At 43.2% G+C, this 20,616-nt stretch overlaps 1 protein-coding gene and 1 pseudogene across 1 annotated transcript in view; one reads left to right on the plus strand and one right to left on the minus strand.

Moving 5' to 3' along the window:
* The window catches only part of LOC105836051 (protein dachsous), a 315,828-nt gene extending 300,870 nt beyond the window's left edge, over nucleotides 1-14,958 (minus strand). Inside the window, exons 1-3 of the mRNA XM_036291030.1 lie at nucleotides 14,370-14,958; nucleotides 13,684-13,782; nucleotides 3,373-5,947 (exon numbers count right to left, since the gene is read on the minus strand). Coding sequence (XP_036146923.1) covers nucleotides 3,373-5,079 — 1,707 coding nt within the window. The 5' untranslated portion in view covers nucleotides 5,080-5,947; nucleotides 13,684-13,782; nucleotides 14,370-14,958. The remainder of the gene's footprint in view (nucleotides 1-3,372; nucleotides 5,948-13,683; nucleotides 13,783-14,369) is intronic.
* Nucleotides 9,592-16,949, plus strand: LOC105829969 (annotated as a pseudogene).
* Nucleotides 16,950-20,616: the final 3,667 nt, after the last annotated feature.

Consider the following 20,616-nt stretch of genomic DNA (forward strand, 5'->3'; position numbering starts at 1 on the left):
CCAATAAAATATATACCGTACCGGGGGCAGACATTAACATCGACGTCGCGCAATGCGTACGTAGGGGGCCCGGGGAGCCCGCCGGATGCATTCGTCGTGCGAGCGACGATTGAAAAATGCACTCGGCTTATTCCCGTGCAATTTCCATCGGCATTCGGCTGCGCGTACCCGCGCCGCACGCGGATGACAATCCAACGGGGCAAAAAAGGGTCGAGCGAGCGCCCGCGCGAGACGGACAGGCCAGGATGTGGGAGAAGGAAGGCGGAGGAGATTTCTTCTCTCCCTTCATTTCGCGTTCTTGCCGCGTATCCCCGTCCTCCTCCCCACAGGAATCTACCGTCCACAAATCGGCGCTATGAATGACGGACGTTACTGCAATGTTCCCTCGTCACGGGTGAATATTTCTGTCAGAAACGCGACAATTGAAATGCGATAAACGGTATGCGACGCAAAAAGCATTATCATCAAAGCGCGCGAAAAGCGCATTCATCATATGTCGAAGCAATTTAACGAATGTATTATTATCTTTAGTGTTATCGATTACATTAAAGCTATACATTTCAGTGTCAACAAATCCATCTGCGCGAGAAGAATTAAAAAGAATCCAGTGCTTGCACGTTATTTTTGCTACTCGACGAAAGTCTAAACTATCCCGGCACGATCGAAAGCCGCTGCGGTATAATATTACTTTTGAACGGTTACGTTAGATCGTCGCGTCGGTGCGTCGACAGCCGGTACTCGCGTAATCGCCTTTGCGAAATGGTGCGACATCTCAAATTTCAGAGACGCGTGCGAACACGTGCCAAAGGGCCGCGACGTCAGGCGATCTTTTTCGCGGGATGAAAAAGCCAAATAATGATAAATAGACACGCCTCTCGGATATCCGCGAAACTAATTGAAACAACTGAAGAAAATCTTTCTTCCCGTTTACTTTCTCTCTCTCTCTCTCTCTCTCTCTCTCTCTCTCTCTCTCAAATACCAATTACAGCTTTCCCGACTTAACATACGTGTGCCTGACGGCCCGCGGCTGGTTACGAGCTGGTTCGCTCGTGCCCTTTCGCCCGGCTGACTGCATCGAGGAACCTTTAATGTGAATCTTAGCGACTTTACGCGAAACGACGTGGCTTATGCAAGGGTTAAACGCCAAGTACCCACCGCGGGTGTGTAACGTCACTCTCTCGCGCCGACGCGACATTTAAGATATTAATTTATGGAGGCTGCTCGTCGCGCAACACGGCCGGTAAACGTCTTGCGGCGCTATTGATTCCGATGACGGGTCAATTAGAAGCTGCGGCATAAAGACCGATGACGGATTTTCTCCGATCGAATCGATCGGAGGATTACCATGATTTCTCAAGTGTATACGCGTCAATTAAGCGTGGATCTCGCATTGGTGGGCAACAGCTCGTGCGCGTGGCTTGTGCGACTTCTGTGTATAATCGATTCGCTTTTTCAAGAGGCGCAGACGCGATTTGACAAGTTAAAATAGCGCAAACACCCGCGGGAGTTAAATAAATTCGCGCTGCGTTTCATTAGCATATATACGCGGCCCGTGCTAAGTCTTTCTCTCTCCGCGAGGAGAGGCGGAGTAGCGTCGAACAGCGAATACGAGTAGGAGCCACGAGCAGCGGCGACCTGAATGAGGAAAGAAGTATTGCGTACGTACGAGCACGCATAACGGCAACGTGGGCCGCTCAGGGGCGTAATGTCGTCGATCCGAGAGAAAGAGAGAAAGACAGTGAGGAGAAGAAAAGGAAAAAAAAAGGAATGTACGGGTGTCCGGCATACTTAGCAAAGAGAATTTCCTGACCTCTCCCCGAATTTTCCAGGATCTAGAATTAATTTTTCCCTGACTTTTTTGTATTTATTTTTAAGAGCATAATTATTCATAATGCACATATGAATTCATATTTGCTTAACTCAATATGTTAACTTGTTTCTTCAATATATTAACTTAATAATAAAAATATTTAATACCTCCGCATTTGGAATTCTATCCATACAATTTATATAGACACTCTTATACAAGCTTAATTGTTTAAAAAGAAGACTAGCAAATGACATGCTTAGAATTAAACGACGCATAGAACTCTGGCCAAAATAATATGTATAATATTACAACTTTCTATCAAAAATTTTACCAAAGAGTATGTATTGTAGGTTTTTTCGTGGACAGGAGTCACGCAAAAAAGACTATGGTACCAAAAAAATCAGGAATTGGAAAAGAAACTGAAAGGAAAAAACGACAAAAAAATCTCAATAAACTTAATGAACTTTTAAGTACTTTTAACACAAGAAATGATAAACTAAAATTCACACTTAAAGTTGGAGGCAACAGTATAAATTTTCTAAACGTAACTTTAATAGTAAATTAGTAAAAGACAATCTAACTGTATTTGATTTATTTAAAAAGCCAACTTATTCAGAGTTATTCAGATTATCTCAGTTTCTACTCACACCATCCAATGTTTCGTAAAAAATGAGTAGTAATAGGATTGATCAACAGCGTATTATAATTATCACATTCAAAATTCCACCAAAAATATATAAAAGAATTAGTCGAAGCTTTACTAGGCAACGGATATCCGTTAAAATATATCTTTAATTAATAGAATAATTAATAGGATAAAATATTACATACGCAAAATTTATGTAAAACGATGATAAAAAATTCCAGACAGATAATAAAAATTGTAAAAATTCCAGAGAAACTGTAAAAATCTCTGACTTTTCCCTGATATTTTCAAATTTCCAGATTTCCATGACCACTGAACACTCCGAATGTAGCGCTTTTTCCCGAGTGCTTCCCTATGTACCGATCGCGCGGGGAGGAATTCCCCGCCGACGCGTTTTCTTAGCGAGGTCGTCACCGCCGCTGTACGCGCGGCCCTTTCTTCCCGGAGCGGCGTTAGAACGCGAACAAGGTCCCGGATACCCGACCTGGGTGCCGACGTGAGTGGCTGGCGCCGCCGCGTCTTTACGTCCCGCCGTGCGAGCTAGCGGCCGCGCGCATTTGTATACTACACCCCACGATGACAAGGCCCAGGACGGAATAAAGGAATAGATCTCGGAAAAGAGATAGGGCAGGGGCGACTATAGAGCAAATACGACTTGATGTGTGAGCAAAAATACGATAAAATCGAGTAAAAATACCGATATCACGGGCGTGCGAAGCGCCACGTAAACATCGCTCGCGGCGCTTTGAACGCAACAACCCCGACGGGATTCCATACCGAAACGGTTTCCAATTTCGCGTTACGTACGCGTGTCCGCCTGTCACGCGCGGTTTAACGTTTAACCGAAGGGACCTAATCGTCGTCCCTTCGCGCAGCACAGCGGGAGAGGAAAAAAAAGTAATTTTTCCAATCCTACCTTGAGGATGCAGCGTCCGACGGGCAGGTTCTCCGGCACGCTGGTGTTGTAGAGCGGCTTGTCGAAGATGGGCTCGTTGTCGTTGAGATCGTGGATGGTGACTCGCACGGTCGCGCTGCTGCTGAGGGGCGGTCGTCCGGAATCGGTCGCGTACACTATTAACACTGGCGCCGGGTTGGCCTCGCAGTCCACGTGCGTCATAGTGGTGATGAGACCGGTGGTCTCGTCGATCGCGAACCACGTCGCGTTCGCGAGGGAATAACGGATCGCCGAGTTGGCACCCTCGTCGAGATCGGTCGCGAGGACTCGCAGCACCGACGTGCCGGGCTCGGACGCCTCGAGAAGATGGGCCTCGTATCGGTCGCGCTCGAACTCAGGCGCGTTGTCGTTGACATCGGTGACGAGGAGGCGAAAGGTGCGCACGGCGCACAACGGAGGCGTCCCGGCGTCGGTCGCCTCCACCGACAACTCGTAAACGGACTGTTCCTCGCGATCCAACGGCCGCTCGACCACCACGAGGTAGATGATGTTGTCCCGCGTGGCCAGACCGAAGTGCCCGTCGCCGCCCGTCAGGGTGACGGTCGCGTTCGAGTACTCGGTCCGGGAGTCGGGATCGCTGATGGATATCCGGGCGACGAATTCACCGGGTAGGGCGCTCTCGCTGATCTTGGGGGTCGCGTCGTCCGACAGGAAGATAACAGTGATGGTCGGCTGATTGTCGTTTACGTCGGTCACGCTGACGGAGAGGAAGGCGCTGGCCTCCAGCGGCTGGGCGCCGCGATCCCGGGCGACGATCACCAGCTCGTGATGCTCCCTCGACTCGAAATCGAGGGCCTTGTTCACGTAGACCATACCGGTCTCCGGATCGATACGGAACATCTCCTCGCGATCGGACTGCCGGCGATTGATGGAGAACTCGACGAGGCCGTTGTCCCCGGCGTCGGCGTCGGTCGCGTTCACCGCGAGCACCGGCGTACCGACGGTCGCGTTTTCCGGAACGCTCGCGACGTACCGCGTCTGATTGAAGACCGGCGGATTATCGTTGACGTCCTGCACGGTCACGTTGACGGTCAGGCGGGAGCGGAGCGGCGGCGTGCCGCCGTCGAGCGCCTCGATCACCAGATGATAGCGGGAGCGCGCCTCCCGGTCGAGCGAGCCGGCGATCTGCAGGTCCAAGTAGAGAACGCCGTCGCGGCCGCGCTGCTGCGACAGCCGGAACGCATCCCCGTGATTGCCCGACACGATCTCGTAGCGCTGGGTCGTGTACTGGCCGAGATCGGAGTCGTACGCCGGCGGCAGCGCCCGCTTGACGTCGCGGGGCGAGTTCTCCGGGAACTCGATGTCCACGTGCTTCTCGGCGAAGGTGGGCGCGTTGTCGTTCTCGTCGAGCACATTGATCACCACCCGCACGCTCGGTAGCGCGACCAGGCTGTAAGACGGCCTGGTCTCGCGGTCCAACGGCACCCGCGTCCTTATCTCGCCCGTGGTCGGCTCGATGATCAGGTCGGTCTCCACCGGCGAGCCTGGCACCAACGCTATCAGATACGGCGGACTGTCGATATCGATGAAACCAACCCGGGTGCCCGGCCGCACGTTCTCCGACACCTCCAGGTACTTGACGCGCTCGGGCTGCGCGCCCCGGGCGGGGGTCGCTCCCAGGACGAGAAACAGTAGCAGATGCCACATCCTGGGGGCCTCCACCACCATCACCTCCTCCTCCTCCTCCTCCTCCCTCCTCGACTCGCGATATTATCTCGACCTTTCCATTCTCTACGCCACCGGCCACCGGCGGTCGCGGCGACGCGCGAAGCGAAATACGGATTCCTCGTACCTGCTGGACGACGATTCTTCCGAGTGTTTTTTTTCTCTCTCTCTCTCTTTCTCCACAGGTCTACCACTTTTCTTCCTGCTATCACCCAACACGCGAGATAACTTTGTTTAGCACCAACACGTAGCAATCACCAAAAATATATCACGCTTTTATTTTCGAGCGGGTTATATCTCTCGCGACTAACATTCACTTACACCGACTCTCGCGTTCACTTTATTCGCACGAAACGTGGAATTTCAAGGATCGGCGTTAATTCCATGTCCCGCCGGGTCGACGATCATTTGCATCCGCGGCATCGTCGTGACGGCATGTGACAATTAGAAAGTCGAATTACCGTGATGTGCTCCGGCACCCTTTCCTCTTTCTCGGAATCTTCACTTCACTTGGGTTCCTTATGCGATGGACAAACGAGAAGACTACGGCGAAATATGGCACATTTCTCGCGTCGAAGAAGCCATGTCCCGATAACCGAATCACCAGTGCGACCGGTCGCGAACCCGGCGCGATCGTCCGACGTCACGCATGACCGTCGCGTTGCGGTCCCGTCGGGAACGCGTCACCTCCCGCGCGCTCCTCGGACTGCTGTCCTGCGTCGCGGATTCGTCGTTCCACGACGTCACGGGCAGCCGGTCATTGACGCCCTGTCATCCTCGTCCGCCGGATCGCGTCGATCGATTCGCGAACGGCCGGAGTCAACGGACGGTGGAAGACCGTAGAGAACAAAACGGACTCCGGCTGATGAATCTAGGTCCAGGAGTAAAATTCGTGAAAAGCGAATTGCGAAACGCGTCTCGCGAAAGAACACTCCGAACTGTCAGTCGCGCACCAAGTAGACGAGTCCAATGACGCCCGACCTCTCGTTAAACGAGACGCGGCCAGGTATCGTGGAGTCGAGCAACAGCTCGCCTATTTTCGCGGCTCTCGCGGAAGAGAGAAGGGACCATCCGCACATCCGACGACTCTCGCTCGTCTCTCCTTTCGCGTTCAACGTACTCTCGGGTCCTCGAAGGGTCGAAACACTCTCCTCGGAACGCGCTTTCCAAGTTTTTCTCCCAACGGCAACCACGACGGAGAGATTAAAGGGCGCGAAATACCACGAGGATCGAGAAAAGCGCGAACGGGGGAGGACTTGGAATCCACCACTTCGTGGATACTACACGGCGGTAGCACGAGGTGTCGCGTATTCGGGAGCCCAACGTCCGTTCCGCGCGGCTTCGAAGTTAGGCATGCACTGACATGGCGGCACCTGCGAGCTCTACCCTTCCCCTAACCCGGCGGACCCGCGGCGGCTGAGGCCCGACCAACGGCGGCCATCTTGGAGAGGGGAGCTGCCGCGCGGCGCTGGGTACCGGGCCCCGGCATTCAACGCGCTTCGTGGCAGCGAGCAGCTAGACCATACCAAACTCTTACCTGCCTGCCCGCTCGCATGCCGACTCTCTTTCTCTTTCTCTCCCCCTCTCTCTCTCTCTCTCTCTCCCGTTCGCTCCCTTTCCCCCTTCATCTTCCTCCACTGTCTCGTGTGCTCCTTCTACCTACCTACCTACCTGAGCGCTCGGTATGCGAAAAACTGACTTACCATCGGCGCTCATTCCGCGCCGGGCCCTACGAGGCTCCTGTACCGAGGGTCCTCCTCGTGCCAGAGCAAAGATCCAGGAATTTCATGACGCGAGACAAGAAGAGCGGTCACGGAAACGTGCCGTCTCCTAGAAACACTTCTAGAATAACCTAAGATTTTTCAGATGAGACACATAAAGGATCCTGAAATTCGGTAACGTGACGAAAAAAATGGTTATGGGAACGTGACGTTTCTAAAAAATTCGTGTTACGCGAATTGAAAGAGGAATGACGTTCGAGATAAAGCGCATTTTTTAAATGCCACAACTGAATAGAACCTAAATTTTAATCGAAAGATTCTAATCTCCCTCGAATATGATACAACAATCAAGCCTTGTTAGATCAGATTTATAAATTTGCACCTGTAACACTATGCGATATTTATACACTATAATGTATCAGATGTTATATAGAAAAAAAAATTCTTGTACTTCCAACGTCATGTTAATTTCAAATCTTTTTTAATATTGAGAAAAATTATTGGAAAAGCTAGTATTATTTATGAAATAAAATAATCATATGGTATTTCAAATTATTTCGTATAATTTAAGAAGTTTCGAAAAAACAATATATGTGATTAAAGAAGAATTTCTGAATACGTACTGATTTTATTAAGTTTCTTAATATTGTATATTTTTACTTACTAATACGACATTATTAATGTAACATTTAACTCAAGTGGTTAGCGCATTCGACAACTCTTCTCTAATTAATAATTTCCATTAACACACTTCCCAAAAATTGCAATATTAATTGCCTTTATGTAGGGAGAATTAAATATTCGTAACAATACGTATAATGATACAAATGCTTCCTCGTCGGAAGATTATAAATACTCTAACGCACAGAGTGCCAATATCCTTGTCAATCAATGTCGCAGGACATCCTTAACAGCTACAATCATGGCCGCGTAAAGAAATGTGAACACCGTAAAATGCGGACCCCGCCAAGTTATCGGCTAACATTAGACTGTCAGCGTTTCCTCAATTGCGAGACAGCCTCGCGGTTGTAGCGTTCCGCCGGGCACGCAAACGCACGGCTCGAAAAGTCAATATGTTTACAAACGAGAGGAGAGGGATTTAAACGATTACGAGATGAGGTAACGAGCGCCGATCGACGATCGCGCGGTGGAACCGTCGCAAATCGAATCTCGCTCGCACGTCCGTTAACAACGATTCGCTAATACGCTCTGCTTCGAGAAGACCTGCATCGAGGAGTAGGAGGAGAAGGCTTGGTTCGTTACTTGGCGAGATGATAGACGCTTGATAGATCACCGTGGTGCCGCCGGCCGCGCGAAATCAGCCCGGAACGAAAGGAAGAGCCGACGGCGACGACGACGGCGGCAGCCGGTCGGCCGCCGCGCCGCTGCTCGGCGGCGACGCGACGTGTCTCGGGGGTCGAGAACCCCTGGGTCTCCCTTCCCCTGTCTCTATCCCTCCGTGTTCCCTCCTTCTCTCTCTCCCTCGTCTCTACCTGACTCTACGCGAGTAGGTAGATAAATCCCGCCGCCTACTACTACCTCGCCGCGACGGACAATGCGCTCGGGACGGCGCATCATCGTCCGTATTGTTTGCTCGGACAACGGACGCACCGCCCGGCTTTTCTCGCAGGTGCGATGGAAGCGGCGGGGAGCGGAGGAACGCGCGTGTCCGCACGCTTTAGCCCGAATCGTCACGTAACGTGACGACGCACACAACGACGGGCATTTTACGTACGCGGTATGATATTTCCCGGAAATCAAGTCGCTCGCCGCGCGGAAGCCGCTCCCCGAGCGCGAGGAAATGACGCGCGATTTCAGGACGCGCGCTCGTCGCGCGCGCAAATTCCGCGAAAGTGGCCGACGGGATTGACGGTAGTTGGCCGTAATGACGTGGGAACGTGCGGCATCGCAGAGTTTCGGTGCGCGTCAATCTCGAACGCGACGCGCGCGGAGAAATTCAAGAGGGAAAAAAGAAAGAAAAAGAGAGAGAGAGAGAGAGAGAGAGAGAGAGAGAGCACTCCCGCCCTCTCTTCCCTTTTTGGAGGAGGCGAGCTTTTCTCGGTAAACCGCCAGTAAGCGTGTCTATGTGACTCGGCATCGACAGACGGCGGACAGCAAAAACGTTTCTTTGTAATAATAATGACTTCCATCTGCGCGACCAATGTGTGTATCATTTTTGGCATGATAGAAAGAAATGTTGCGTGTTGTCACGCTTGCTCGGCGCCCCTACGGCATCGGAGCGAGAGATTGGCGCACCTGCGCGGACCTCACCGTCGAGAGAGGAAAGCGATGGAGCGTTCGGTACGATTCCTCATCATACGACTGTGTTCCCGGAACGAAGGGAGAGACTTCCTCTCTCTTCTGTGCTCTCCTCTACTTATTACCTTTCCTCTCCTAATTCTCGTCGTTCTCCTTCGACTGGCTCGTTCGTCTTCGTTCTCGCCCAATTCACCTTTCTTTCCGGAGGTCCCTCCTACCCTAAGGCCCCCTGAGGTCGCGGAGTGGAAGTGCCATCGTCACCGTCGCGCCCGATTCCCCTCTTTTTAGAGACGACGACGTATATTTCCACGAAATCGTTCCGCCGTACACCAATTTCGGCGCGATGTGGTGGCACGGTCGCTAGAGGAAAATTACAGAGTTCGGGGATAAAAGGTGGTAGCGGGAGCAGAGGGCGAAGACGGCAAAGAGGAGAACGGAGAGCCCAAGTGGTCCCGCGTGGATACAGGGGAAGAATCACGGCGCGATAATCTGAGGCCGAAGAAAGGAAAGGACCGAGGTCTCGTCATTAAGCGAAATGATTGCCGTTCGCGGGGACCACCTACACCCGCAAAGAGGCGCCCCAAGGACGGTGGCACCCCAAGGATACTGGCCCCGCGCGTCTTTACAAGCGTATTGCGAATGGGAACCCCGCGGTTTGTGTCGATTCACTTCCGGCGCAGCCAATCAGCCGGCGTCGGCCGCCCAAGAAAGCGCTACTATGCCACGGAATAAGTATTGCGAGAGATCAAAAACGAGCCGTCGTGTCATTATTTTCGAAAGTAAGATAGATGCACCGGTAAATGGCTATTTAAGAAATATCGTTAGCCATTTTTAATTTCGATTCTGCGACCGAGTGAGACTCCACACGGAGAACCACCGGCCTTGCCGCAAACGATCACTTTAAGACTACTTATTCTTCGCAATTCGATCGTATGGGATTAGATTCGTCCCCTCGGTGCTCAAGAAATCGAATTATATATATAAAGTCGCGGGGATGAGAAAGAGAGAGGAAAATACGTGTGTGTTGCTTCGAGAGCGTAGGCAATGGCGCGATCGAGTTACGAGTTTCGAATATCCGCTGGTCGTAACTATTCGCTCAAATTTCGTAAAAAATGCTATTTGAAGGCGAGAAAACGGAAGCCGAAGCGAGACATAAAATCTTCGATAACCTTCCCTTTATCTCGTTCTTTCCTACAGTCGTATTTGCAATCTCATTGGGACGCTTTAAAAGGACCACTTTTCGTGGTACCAAAGTGACGCCGCAGTGGATGAAGACAGAAAAAGATCACGGCACGCGGAGAAAAGAGGTACTCTTGCTTTTTATCAGGTCTGTGTCATTAGCGGTCACGATGAATCCCGAATTCGTATCGGGGATATCCGCGTCGACAGAGCAAAATCCGCGAAAATCGCTCGAGAGGACAACGAGATCGTTGAGGCACCTACGATCGTTCGCCTTATTAAGCCCCCTACGTTCCTTCCCTCCCCCCCCCCCCCCCTCTGTCTTTCTCTCCCGCTGTACAGCACTTAAAATCATGGCTGCACGTAACCGTCTACTGATTATATGGATTCGGCGATGATTTCTGATGATGCCCCCGACCCCCGAAATGGTAAAATAATACAGTGTCGTGTCCTAGCCTGGACCCTTTGGGTTCCGTGGGCCGGTTCGTTAGCGGGGCCTTGGCGCGAGGCACCCTGTCATTATGCGGCTGGTCCCCATCACCCCCACCAGCACCCAATTTTCGGTACCCCTCCACAATGCGCGAGCTCGACAAATCCCTCTGGCACCGCCACTGTCCACCTTTCTTTCTCTGCCGTGCGCGGTCTCCTCGCTCTCTGAGGACCCGACCGTCTTCCACGGTGCTACTATTCTACACCGTCGCTCCGCGACGACGATCGTCGTCGCCCGTTTGTTTGCTCTGCGAGTCGCGTGAATCGTCGTCGTGAGAAAGTATCCGCGCGCATTTTCTGCCGCACAACGCGCGTTACATGTCCACGGTTGTTAACTCTTTTCAGAACGAAATAGAAAGAGCTCTTCGAAATGTCACGAAACTTGACAAAAAAAAAGTATTTCTGACATCCGTAAATGCACTTCACCTCTCTGACCGTCGCGTTTGTGTGAAACGGAATACTTTGTGTTCCATGACATCATTTGCTACGACGAATTACGCATCTTTATTACGTAGTAATTCATTTATTATTTTGGTAATTTAAAAAAATAAATATTAATATTTTATATTGTACAAAATTATTAAATAACAAACTGTTTTTTTCATACAGACTTATCTACATTACTTCGTGTTATTAATTATATATTATTTTGTACTTACAATTAGATGACAGATTGCGCAGCAAACAATTGCAAAAATAGAAGTAAAAATAATTTACTTTTCTTCAAACCTAGATAAAAAAGCTGTATGGATAACTAAAGTTGGGCGACAAAACTGTTCCATACTGGGCGATAAATATTTGTACTTTTTTCACGACGTTTGTCATGAAATAAAAAACTTTAAAGAAGGTATGTTGAACCATAAGACAATTATAATTGTTGAATAATAAGACAATTATAATGTAAAGAATATTCCAAACCAAAATATAAAACAACAGCATAGTTAATTGAGTATATATCTCGATCGTTTCAAATTGTAACTTCGAGATATGTTTCAATCGATTTTCTTTACGAGTTTATTGAGTTTATAACAGAAGTTTAAATTTTAGCAATAAATGTTTGGAAGCCATTTCAGAAGAGTATTATTTTATCTACTATGTCAATAATTGAAATAATCACTTATTTAATTGAAGAAAGAAATTACTGTTTTGTTTTAACAAGTTGCTTTACTCAAGATTGTAATGAGAATTTATTTTGTTTTACGTTTAAAAAATTAAACGTTGAATGCTCTACAATTCAAAACTAATTTAGGACTAGCCCCTATTTCCTATTATATGACAGAAGTTTCTTCTAGCAATTATTCGTATAATAATCGCGATTTTTTACCCAATTTTTTAGATAAAATTCAAGAAATCAGAAAAAAAAGAAAAAGTTTATGCAATATTAAAGATAAAAATAAAAATGAACAAAGAGATGTTTCTCAATGAACTAATATAGATTTAAATATCGTACATCACATAAGCGATTATATAATCTCTAAAATGAAAAAAACTATAAAAACATATAAACAATGCATATCATCTTTAGACAATTATAGGACTATATATAATTCAACTAATTATAATGTTCTAATATCTCTGAGTTATTATACAAGCAATACACTATTCTTTGTTAATAATTCTACTAATAACTTTTTTATTAAAATAAAAAAAATATTTTGCGCATTTATTGAAGTAGTAGTAAAAATAAAAGAAAATTCTTTGTTTTAAAGTGTCAAGACATTATTTTCTTTGTGCCACCGTGACATGATTTAAAAAATTATATTATAAAAAAATTTATAACCTTGTATTAAACGTAAATTCAAAAAGAATGCATTAAAAAAGTTAAACATTACAAAAGTAAAACAATGACTATGCATAATATCGAATAAGTTTTTGACACTTGTATTAGTTTTAGCAATATATTAAAAACAAATGTATGTGTTATATGTGTTACAAACAAATGTGCAATAACTGTGATATTACTCAGTAATAATATTGCTTATGTGATATGACACATAAGACACTTCCCGAGTAGGTTCTTAGACAAATTGTATATTCAAATAATTTAAAAAATAATATTGAAACTGACAAAGAAATTGACAAAAAAATTGACGAAAAAATTAACAAAGATATTGATCTAAACAAATCCCTTGATATAATTTCTAGTAATCTTGACAATGTAAATAAACATATTAATTTAAAGCTAGATACTATAATGTACTGAACTAGTTTGATACTGTAATGCATCTGTAAAGTTCCTCCCTTTCCCAAATTACTGCGAATAATTTATTGCAAGAAATAATTCCTCAGCCAGAATGATCAGCCCTAGGCTAAGGTATATATTATTTCCCCAATAATTTATTTACAGCTTTTGCGAAAAATAATACCACAATTAGGATGGCCAGTCCTAATTAAGGCATTAGTTTTCGTAATAATTATTTCCAATAATTTAGGAAAAAGATGAAATCTTATAGATGCTTCTGAGTACGGATATCTAGGGATATCTAGCTAATAACTGTATTTCAAGACTGAACAAAGTGGCGCGTAGTTGACCATCTGTATATTAGCAACCTATATGATAAAAATAAATATCAAGTAAGTTTACTATATATATAATGACACACACATAACATATACATATTTTATATTGCAAATATATTTTACATATATTTTTATAATGTTATAAAATATTTCTCATTTCTTTTTGTAGCTCTATTTTTGAAAAGTTTCAAATTGTATTTAATAAAATATGCGAATTATTTCCAACTGAGACTACTAAGGTAAAATTTTTTTAATTTTAAAATTTAATAATTAACATTAATACGAGTAATAAAATTATGTTTATTTTAAAAAATATATTATAGACTATATATGCATATAAGCCTTTTGCAAATAGTCCAAATAAAAAAAATATAGAAGGAAAATTAGCTGATAAAGTGAAAATATCTATGAATTGGGACATAAATTATAATTGTCTTACCTTTTTAAGTAGCAGGAGATACAAACCCAGTGATTCAACGAAGGAATGCTGTAGCTTCCAAGCTCAAAAGTAGAGTTCAACATTTTGTTCTTGTTGGGCCTACAGTAAAAGAATACAAAACTTGTTACTTGATAATTGATGAAGTCAAGTATCACTTGTGTCTTTCTTTACATATATTTAAAATACATTTATTCAAATGTTGCTTTCTTTTTCTTAATAAGAATTGTTCGCTAAAGCAGATTCAATCTTTTGATACTTGTCGTGTTATTAAAGCAGAACAACCAAATACTATTCAGATTTTAGGTGCTGATGGTCTTGAATCAAATACTTCAGAAAATAATTCAATTTCAACTCATGAACTTACAAAAGCCTTAATAGATTCCTGACTTATTTTTGTATCAAAACTGTATGTGTCGCACACTTTGAATTGGACTCATGTTCAAGAGATAATTGATGCCGCTTCGAAATTATTATCAATCGGATATTTAAGTGATTGTCGCACATTTTTCCGCAAATAAAGAAATTATCCGACATTACCGTCACTTTGTAACAATCGTCAGTACGCGATGCTTTTCCGATCGAACTCACTCAATACTGACCGAAATACTTAAGTTAATTATCGATGGACAATCTAGCAAATCCTCGCTCACGTGCTCGATTAATATTGGAACAAGGCGATTACTTACGGTAATAATCGAATGCAGACATCGAGCTGTTTAGATAATTCTTGTACGTAAGGAAAGTCACGTTAAATAGGTAAAGACGTCTGATAAATTAACAATAACAAGTAAACAAAAGGTAAAGACCATTGCACGTACATTTCCGTAATCGTCGTAAGATGTCGACCAATCATGTTGCCTCAAATCAGCCATAACCAAATTAACCAATCGTACACTTATATTACACTTATATTAATAATTAATTAATACTACATGGAGAGATACGAGTCTCGATTTAATGCTACGTAGCTCTATCTACCGTTACAGAACGAGAACCAAGAGACACAGAAACGTTGAAATAGCGATATCTGTCGGGCGTCCCTTGCACTGCGTGGTACGACTGGTACGCCGCGATCCGAGCTCACTCACACACGGACGCCTCACAGCCTCACACTCGAGGCGAGTCGTCGCGCCCTCGGCTACGTTCGGCTGGCGCTTGCGCGTTCGGCAAGTCGGTCGCCTAGCAACGCCGAGTCGCGTCGAGTCTACCTGTCAACGTTCACGTCCGCCGCTGGCGCCCGCAAAACCTGTCTTTATGATCTTCACGTAGAAAAACAAGACAAGTTACAAATTCTCAGATGCGTTATCAATATTAAAGTATATTCGATTCTATAAATATGCAGGCAAGATCGTCAATTTTGCCGGATGGCTGCTGCCGGTACAGTATCAAGAGGCGATCGTCTTATCTGCATTCACATCGTTCGCATTGCTGTTCGACGTCGGCCACATGCTGCAAACGCGCGTTTTCGCCAGAGACGCCGGGGAGTACTTGGAATCGCTGACCACGTGTGATCTCAAGAATTTAAATAAAGGCGTCGCGACCTTGACAGTTTTCACCAACGACAAGGGTGGAATTTTAGACCACCTCATCATTACTAAAGATGATGAAGACAAATACTTCATAGTGTCTAACGCGGGAAGGCGGGACGAGGATAGTCGGCTTCTCTTGGAGCGTCAAAATTCTTGGAGGTAAAAATTCGCATGCTCCACACTTTAGAATTTCCTCGATCAAAATGTGACAAATATTTCTCTACTTTCAGGAAGATTTTAAGAGGATTGACAAAAATGTGAATATTAACTTTTTGGATCCCCTTGATAGCTCGTCTAATAGCTCTTCAAGAATTTATGGTGGCGATGGTCCTTCAATCTTTGGTAAAGATCGATCTTCAGACCCTGAAGTTTATGAACAGTGTGAAAACCAAGGTGTCGGGAAACCCTGTTAAAATTTCGTGATGGGGATACACCGGAGAGGACGGTTTTGAGATTTCAAAACCTGCAAATGACGCAATCAATCTAGTCGAAAAGATCCTACAGATTCCTGACGTGAAACTAGCTGGTTTAGGAGCCAGAGATAGCCTAAGGTAGATTGGTAGACAGGCAAACATACATTTTTCAAAGATAATATGTGAATAATATGTAAAGATAATAAACAGCAAACAATAGAGGAATAATGATGAGAAATATTGATATTTTCTGCTAACTTTTGCAGACTGAAGGCTGAACTTTGTTTATACGGTCACGACATCAACGAGAACACCACACCAGTCGAAGCTGCCCTCACATGGCTAGTCGGTATGATCTCGCAAAGATCACTAATAAATTCTCCCACGCGAGTACAATAATTACTATTTTAACCGCTTCTAAATAGTAATAATACTGTAACTCCATCATTCGCATTTAATTTAATTTAATTTTCTATAATTTTGTAACGTGGATATGTATTGCAGTTGTAAAAAAATATATGTATTTATCTTCCTTTTGGTTACAGCGAAACGACGAAGGACCGAAGCAAACTTTCCAGGTGTGCAGCGAATACTTTCACAGATCAAGACGGGGCTGACAAAGAAACGCGTCGGGCTTTTACTGGGACTACCTGCCAGGGAAGGCGCGCCTATACTGACGCCGGAAGATGAGCGTGTGGGCAGCGTCACTTCCAGTGGACCAAGTCCGACTTTGGACCGGCCGATCGCCATGGGTTATATACCGCCAGATTTGGCGCAATTCGGTGGCGGAGTCTTGGTCTAGATTCGAGGGAAAACCTACAAGGGTACCGTGACGAGAATGCCCTTTGTGAAGGCGAATTATTACACCGCGAAGTGATGCTGATTTCGCGACGGAAATTGTTCGATTTCCGGTGAAATTATTAATCGACAACGATGAAACGTTCAGCACGTTTATTCGCGAAGCACGCAAACAATTGACTAGTTAATTAATTTGTTAAAGCGAATAAATTGCGAATGAATCGCTAATATATTTTAATTGATAGATTATTTCTCTGAAAGTTTTATTTACTACAGCTAATCTCTCTCTAATTTAATATTAGACCTACAATTCGACTTTAAACCCCGAGAGATTGCTACATATTTTATAATGTTAAATACACAATATAGTATAATACAATACCAATATTATAAACCAAGCGACAATATTATTTATTACAAAAATATACATTTTTACGACAATAATTTTAGCACGATACTGATATCTATTTTTATATATGATTCTTAATATGAATGTATTTCATTAATAAATATCACAAAAATTATATATTTTTCTATATGACTCGTAATTGTGAATGTATTTCATTAATAAATATCACGAAAATTATATATTAATGCATTTTGTAATAAATATTTTTTTAATTAATTTTATTATGTAAATATTTTATAAAATGTGTTACAATAAAATTGTTTATATTATATAAATTAATTTTATATTAATTCTATTATATTTCCATGCATATATATTGATAATTGTACATTATCGCATCAGTAATAATGAAATCGCATGTTTATTGACCTTTTAAGATGCTAAGTATGATATGTGACAGAGATTCTCAATAAAAAAAATTAAAACTATTGTAAAAATCCAATAACTTTAAAAAAAATCTTAAAAAATAATGACATTAAATTGTGTGTTCTAACGCAATTCAAATAATAGGTATGTATTTTTCAATTTTCATTCTCTTATAAGATTCTTTCTATTTCAATTCAAATACATTTTAATGGAACACAAAATTTAATCACAAAGAATTAAAGAAGTAATAGTACAAAATAAAAAAATTAATTAAAATAAAAAATTTGTAAAAAGAACTTGGTGCTACTTTACCGAACGAGGAAACAACAATAATTCATAATAATAAAATTAAGCTAAATGTTACTGTTTATTTATTTTTATTTGGAAATCTAGTAATGCCTTTTTTACATTAAAAAATTTTTTAATGTAAAAAAGATTTTTATCTGCACGATCGGTTAATGACCATGTGATTTCATTGTTATCGATGGGGTTATCGACATACGTGAAAGTGTAGTAGTAGAATTATTAAAAAATCAATTTGAAGTATTAATTTAAACAATATTATTAATAAATTTAGAAAAAAAGAGAGTATTTGGGATTTATGAACTATGTAGCTTGATATCTACATTTTATAAATACAGAGACTTTAAAAAATAAATTAATAAATAAAAAGTCACATTTTTAGTATATATTCTATAATTGCGAAGCAACTATTAGCTCAAGAGTCCCATATACTCAAAAATCAACAATAAATAAACAAGCAGAATAAACTCACTTCACCAGCCGATAATGTCGCTCTCTGCTTCCGGATTTATCTCCTTCCGTGGCTCTCTGCTTCCGGATTTGTCTCCTTCGTCGTCGCCAAGACGATCACGCACACCGAAAAACGCGCGGTCGTTCGACGTTCAATTCGATTCACTCCCGATATTCCACTTGTAAAATGAAGGCGAAAAAGGCACGAAATCACTCGGTACTGCGATAAATATTCCGTTTTCGCAGACTGCACGGGACTGAGGTGCACACGTCGAAAGTTTGAGAGCAACGCGAAGGGGTCGAACGACACGCTCGATGCAAATGTATTTCTCGAGAGAATTAAAACTAGCGATAAAACACAAGTCCGGCTCCAGCATCGCTTTTGAGATCTCGATTGATATATCGACGGAACGAAAAAGAACGGACGAACGAACCATCTTCGGACGAGCAACGGACAAAAACTGAAACGAGACGTGCGGACCGCATACGATTCACTTCATACTAATGAACATTTTCCGCGTACTTCACATACAACGTCGCTTTTTTTCCATACCTCGCGCGGACTGAGAAACACACCAAGTTAATCGCCGTTGTATTCGCGATATTCAATAGATGAACAGATTAATGCAACGATCACGAAATAAGTAATATGATTTCAGACATTGTTCCAACGGGACTGAGGTATCTAGCGAAATCTCGGAAGTAATAGGAAGGGCAAACGGCTCGCGAAGGTCACCTTAGTATGGACGCACTTTTCGAGAAAAAGAGACTGACCGTAACCGCGACGTAAACGCGAGCAAACCTCGAAAGCCCCGTTTTTGAAATCTTAATTAACATATCAACGATACCAAGAGGGCAAGAAACCACTTTTGAATAACCAACGGACACTGCGAGCCAAGACACGACGTGTGGCGCGCGACGCACATCGCACTACGGAATATTTTCTACGCATTTCACGCGACGTTGCTCTGTTTTTCATACTTTGCGCGGACTAACAAACACTACTAATTAATAAATTACTAAGGCGACCACCGGTTGTCCGCGATATTCACTTTCAACGGACAAAAAAACCCGCGATCGCGGAGCGTAAACGTAACGCGACCTCACTCCCACGTACTCGCGATGAGACTGATGAGTCATTCGCTACAGTGGAGGGGGGAAAGTTGAGGAGAGGTAAGTAGCTGATTGGTCAGTTCGAATATCAGCATTTCCAGGAAAATAAAAAAGTGCCTCGCGACGCGTTCCAGTGCCATTACCAAGGCAAAAACTTCTCTTTACGGAAAACAATTCGGACAAGCGTCGACACTCGAAAACACTCATTGAAGACGAGTTGTAAACGATATAAGATTTCGACGCGGTTTCCGAGAAAATTTTAGCTGCGATATTGTCGAAACATAAAAAGGCTCGAGATATCTTAATCGTATGACATCGAAAAAAAAACTTTACTTTCAGGCAAACGATGAATACTCCAAGTTAAAACAATATGCAAATACACAGAATCAGATAGCCCATAAAATGCGTTATTAATGCCCAATTATTTGTGCTCTGATCTCGAAAACAATACGTATTTCAGCAACGTTTCGCAGTTAATATATACATATATGTAAATATATATAAGGACTTATGAGCAGTTAGTAGAGCGAAAAAAAGGAATTTTTGTAAATTTTTTTTTACCTGAATGAACTTATTTATTTAAAAACTTTTACGTATAAAAGAGTAACATCTGTAAAATACGTATTAATTTTTTCATTGATATATGAAATCAAAAAACCAAACGGATTTTGTCAGTACCTTAATTACTTTCTGTTGTCGTTGAACAAAGGATTTAAACGAACATGGAATTAAACACGAAATAACGACAATTTAAAGTCAAAGTTATACGATTTTTGCTTAAAAAATCGGCTATTTTTTACTCGTGAAAATGAAATGTAATCATTGAAAATAAAATCCTGTTCATGGACAAGCTTTTCATATCATATAAAGGTTATATTTTCGTGAATATTAATCGGATCGACTTGAAACTTTCAAAGAATATTTCTAATATGTTATACTTTTATAAATTAAACTTTAAAAAAAATTTTTGATTTTTTTAAATTTATTATGACTGCCCATAAGCCCTTGAGTTGCTGAAATGGTCAACGAGCCTTTCAATTTTTGTCAAATCTTCCGTTTCCCAATTTATTTTGTCACGAAGACAATGAATTTACAATCAGTTTTTTCAAGCTAACATAGCGCTTTTTAATGCAACATTGATACTGATTTCGCTTGCTGATTAATTGAGTGGCCTCGTTGTTCGCTCTGTAATCGTAAATGAAATTATATGATAGTGAGAAACCGTTTCTTGCACATTCAATTTCACGTGCATGAAAAGCACCAGCTCTTAACACAGACTCGAACCATTGACGTTTTATGCTACGTAGTATTATTAATTTCAGAAATAGATGTTAATGCTGCCGGTCTCTCAAAGAGCCGAGAGACCGTGTCGGTCTTAGGATTTTCTCTGATGATATAAACAATGCCACGCAATTTTCCCTTCCATCGTCATAATGATTTTTTCTAATCTATACAATTCTATATTTTTATCATCTATGCAATTCTGAAAATGCACAAGAATTTGCATCGCAGTCAAGAGTTCAAAAGTGAGCACGAATTCTAACCTAGAAAA

This window comes from Monomorium pharaonis, chromosome 8 (genome assembly GCF_013373865.1).
Source record: "Monomorium pharaonis isolate MP-MQ-018 chromosome 8, ASM1337386v2, whole genome shotgun sequence".
Classification (NCBI taxonomy): Eukaryota; Metazoa; Arthropoda; class Insecta; order Hymenoptera; family Formicidae; genus Monomorium; species Monomorium pharaonis.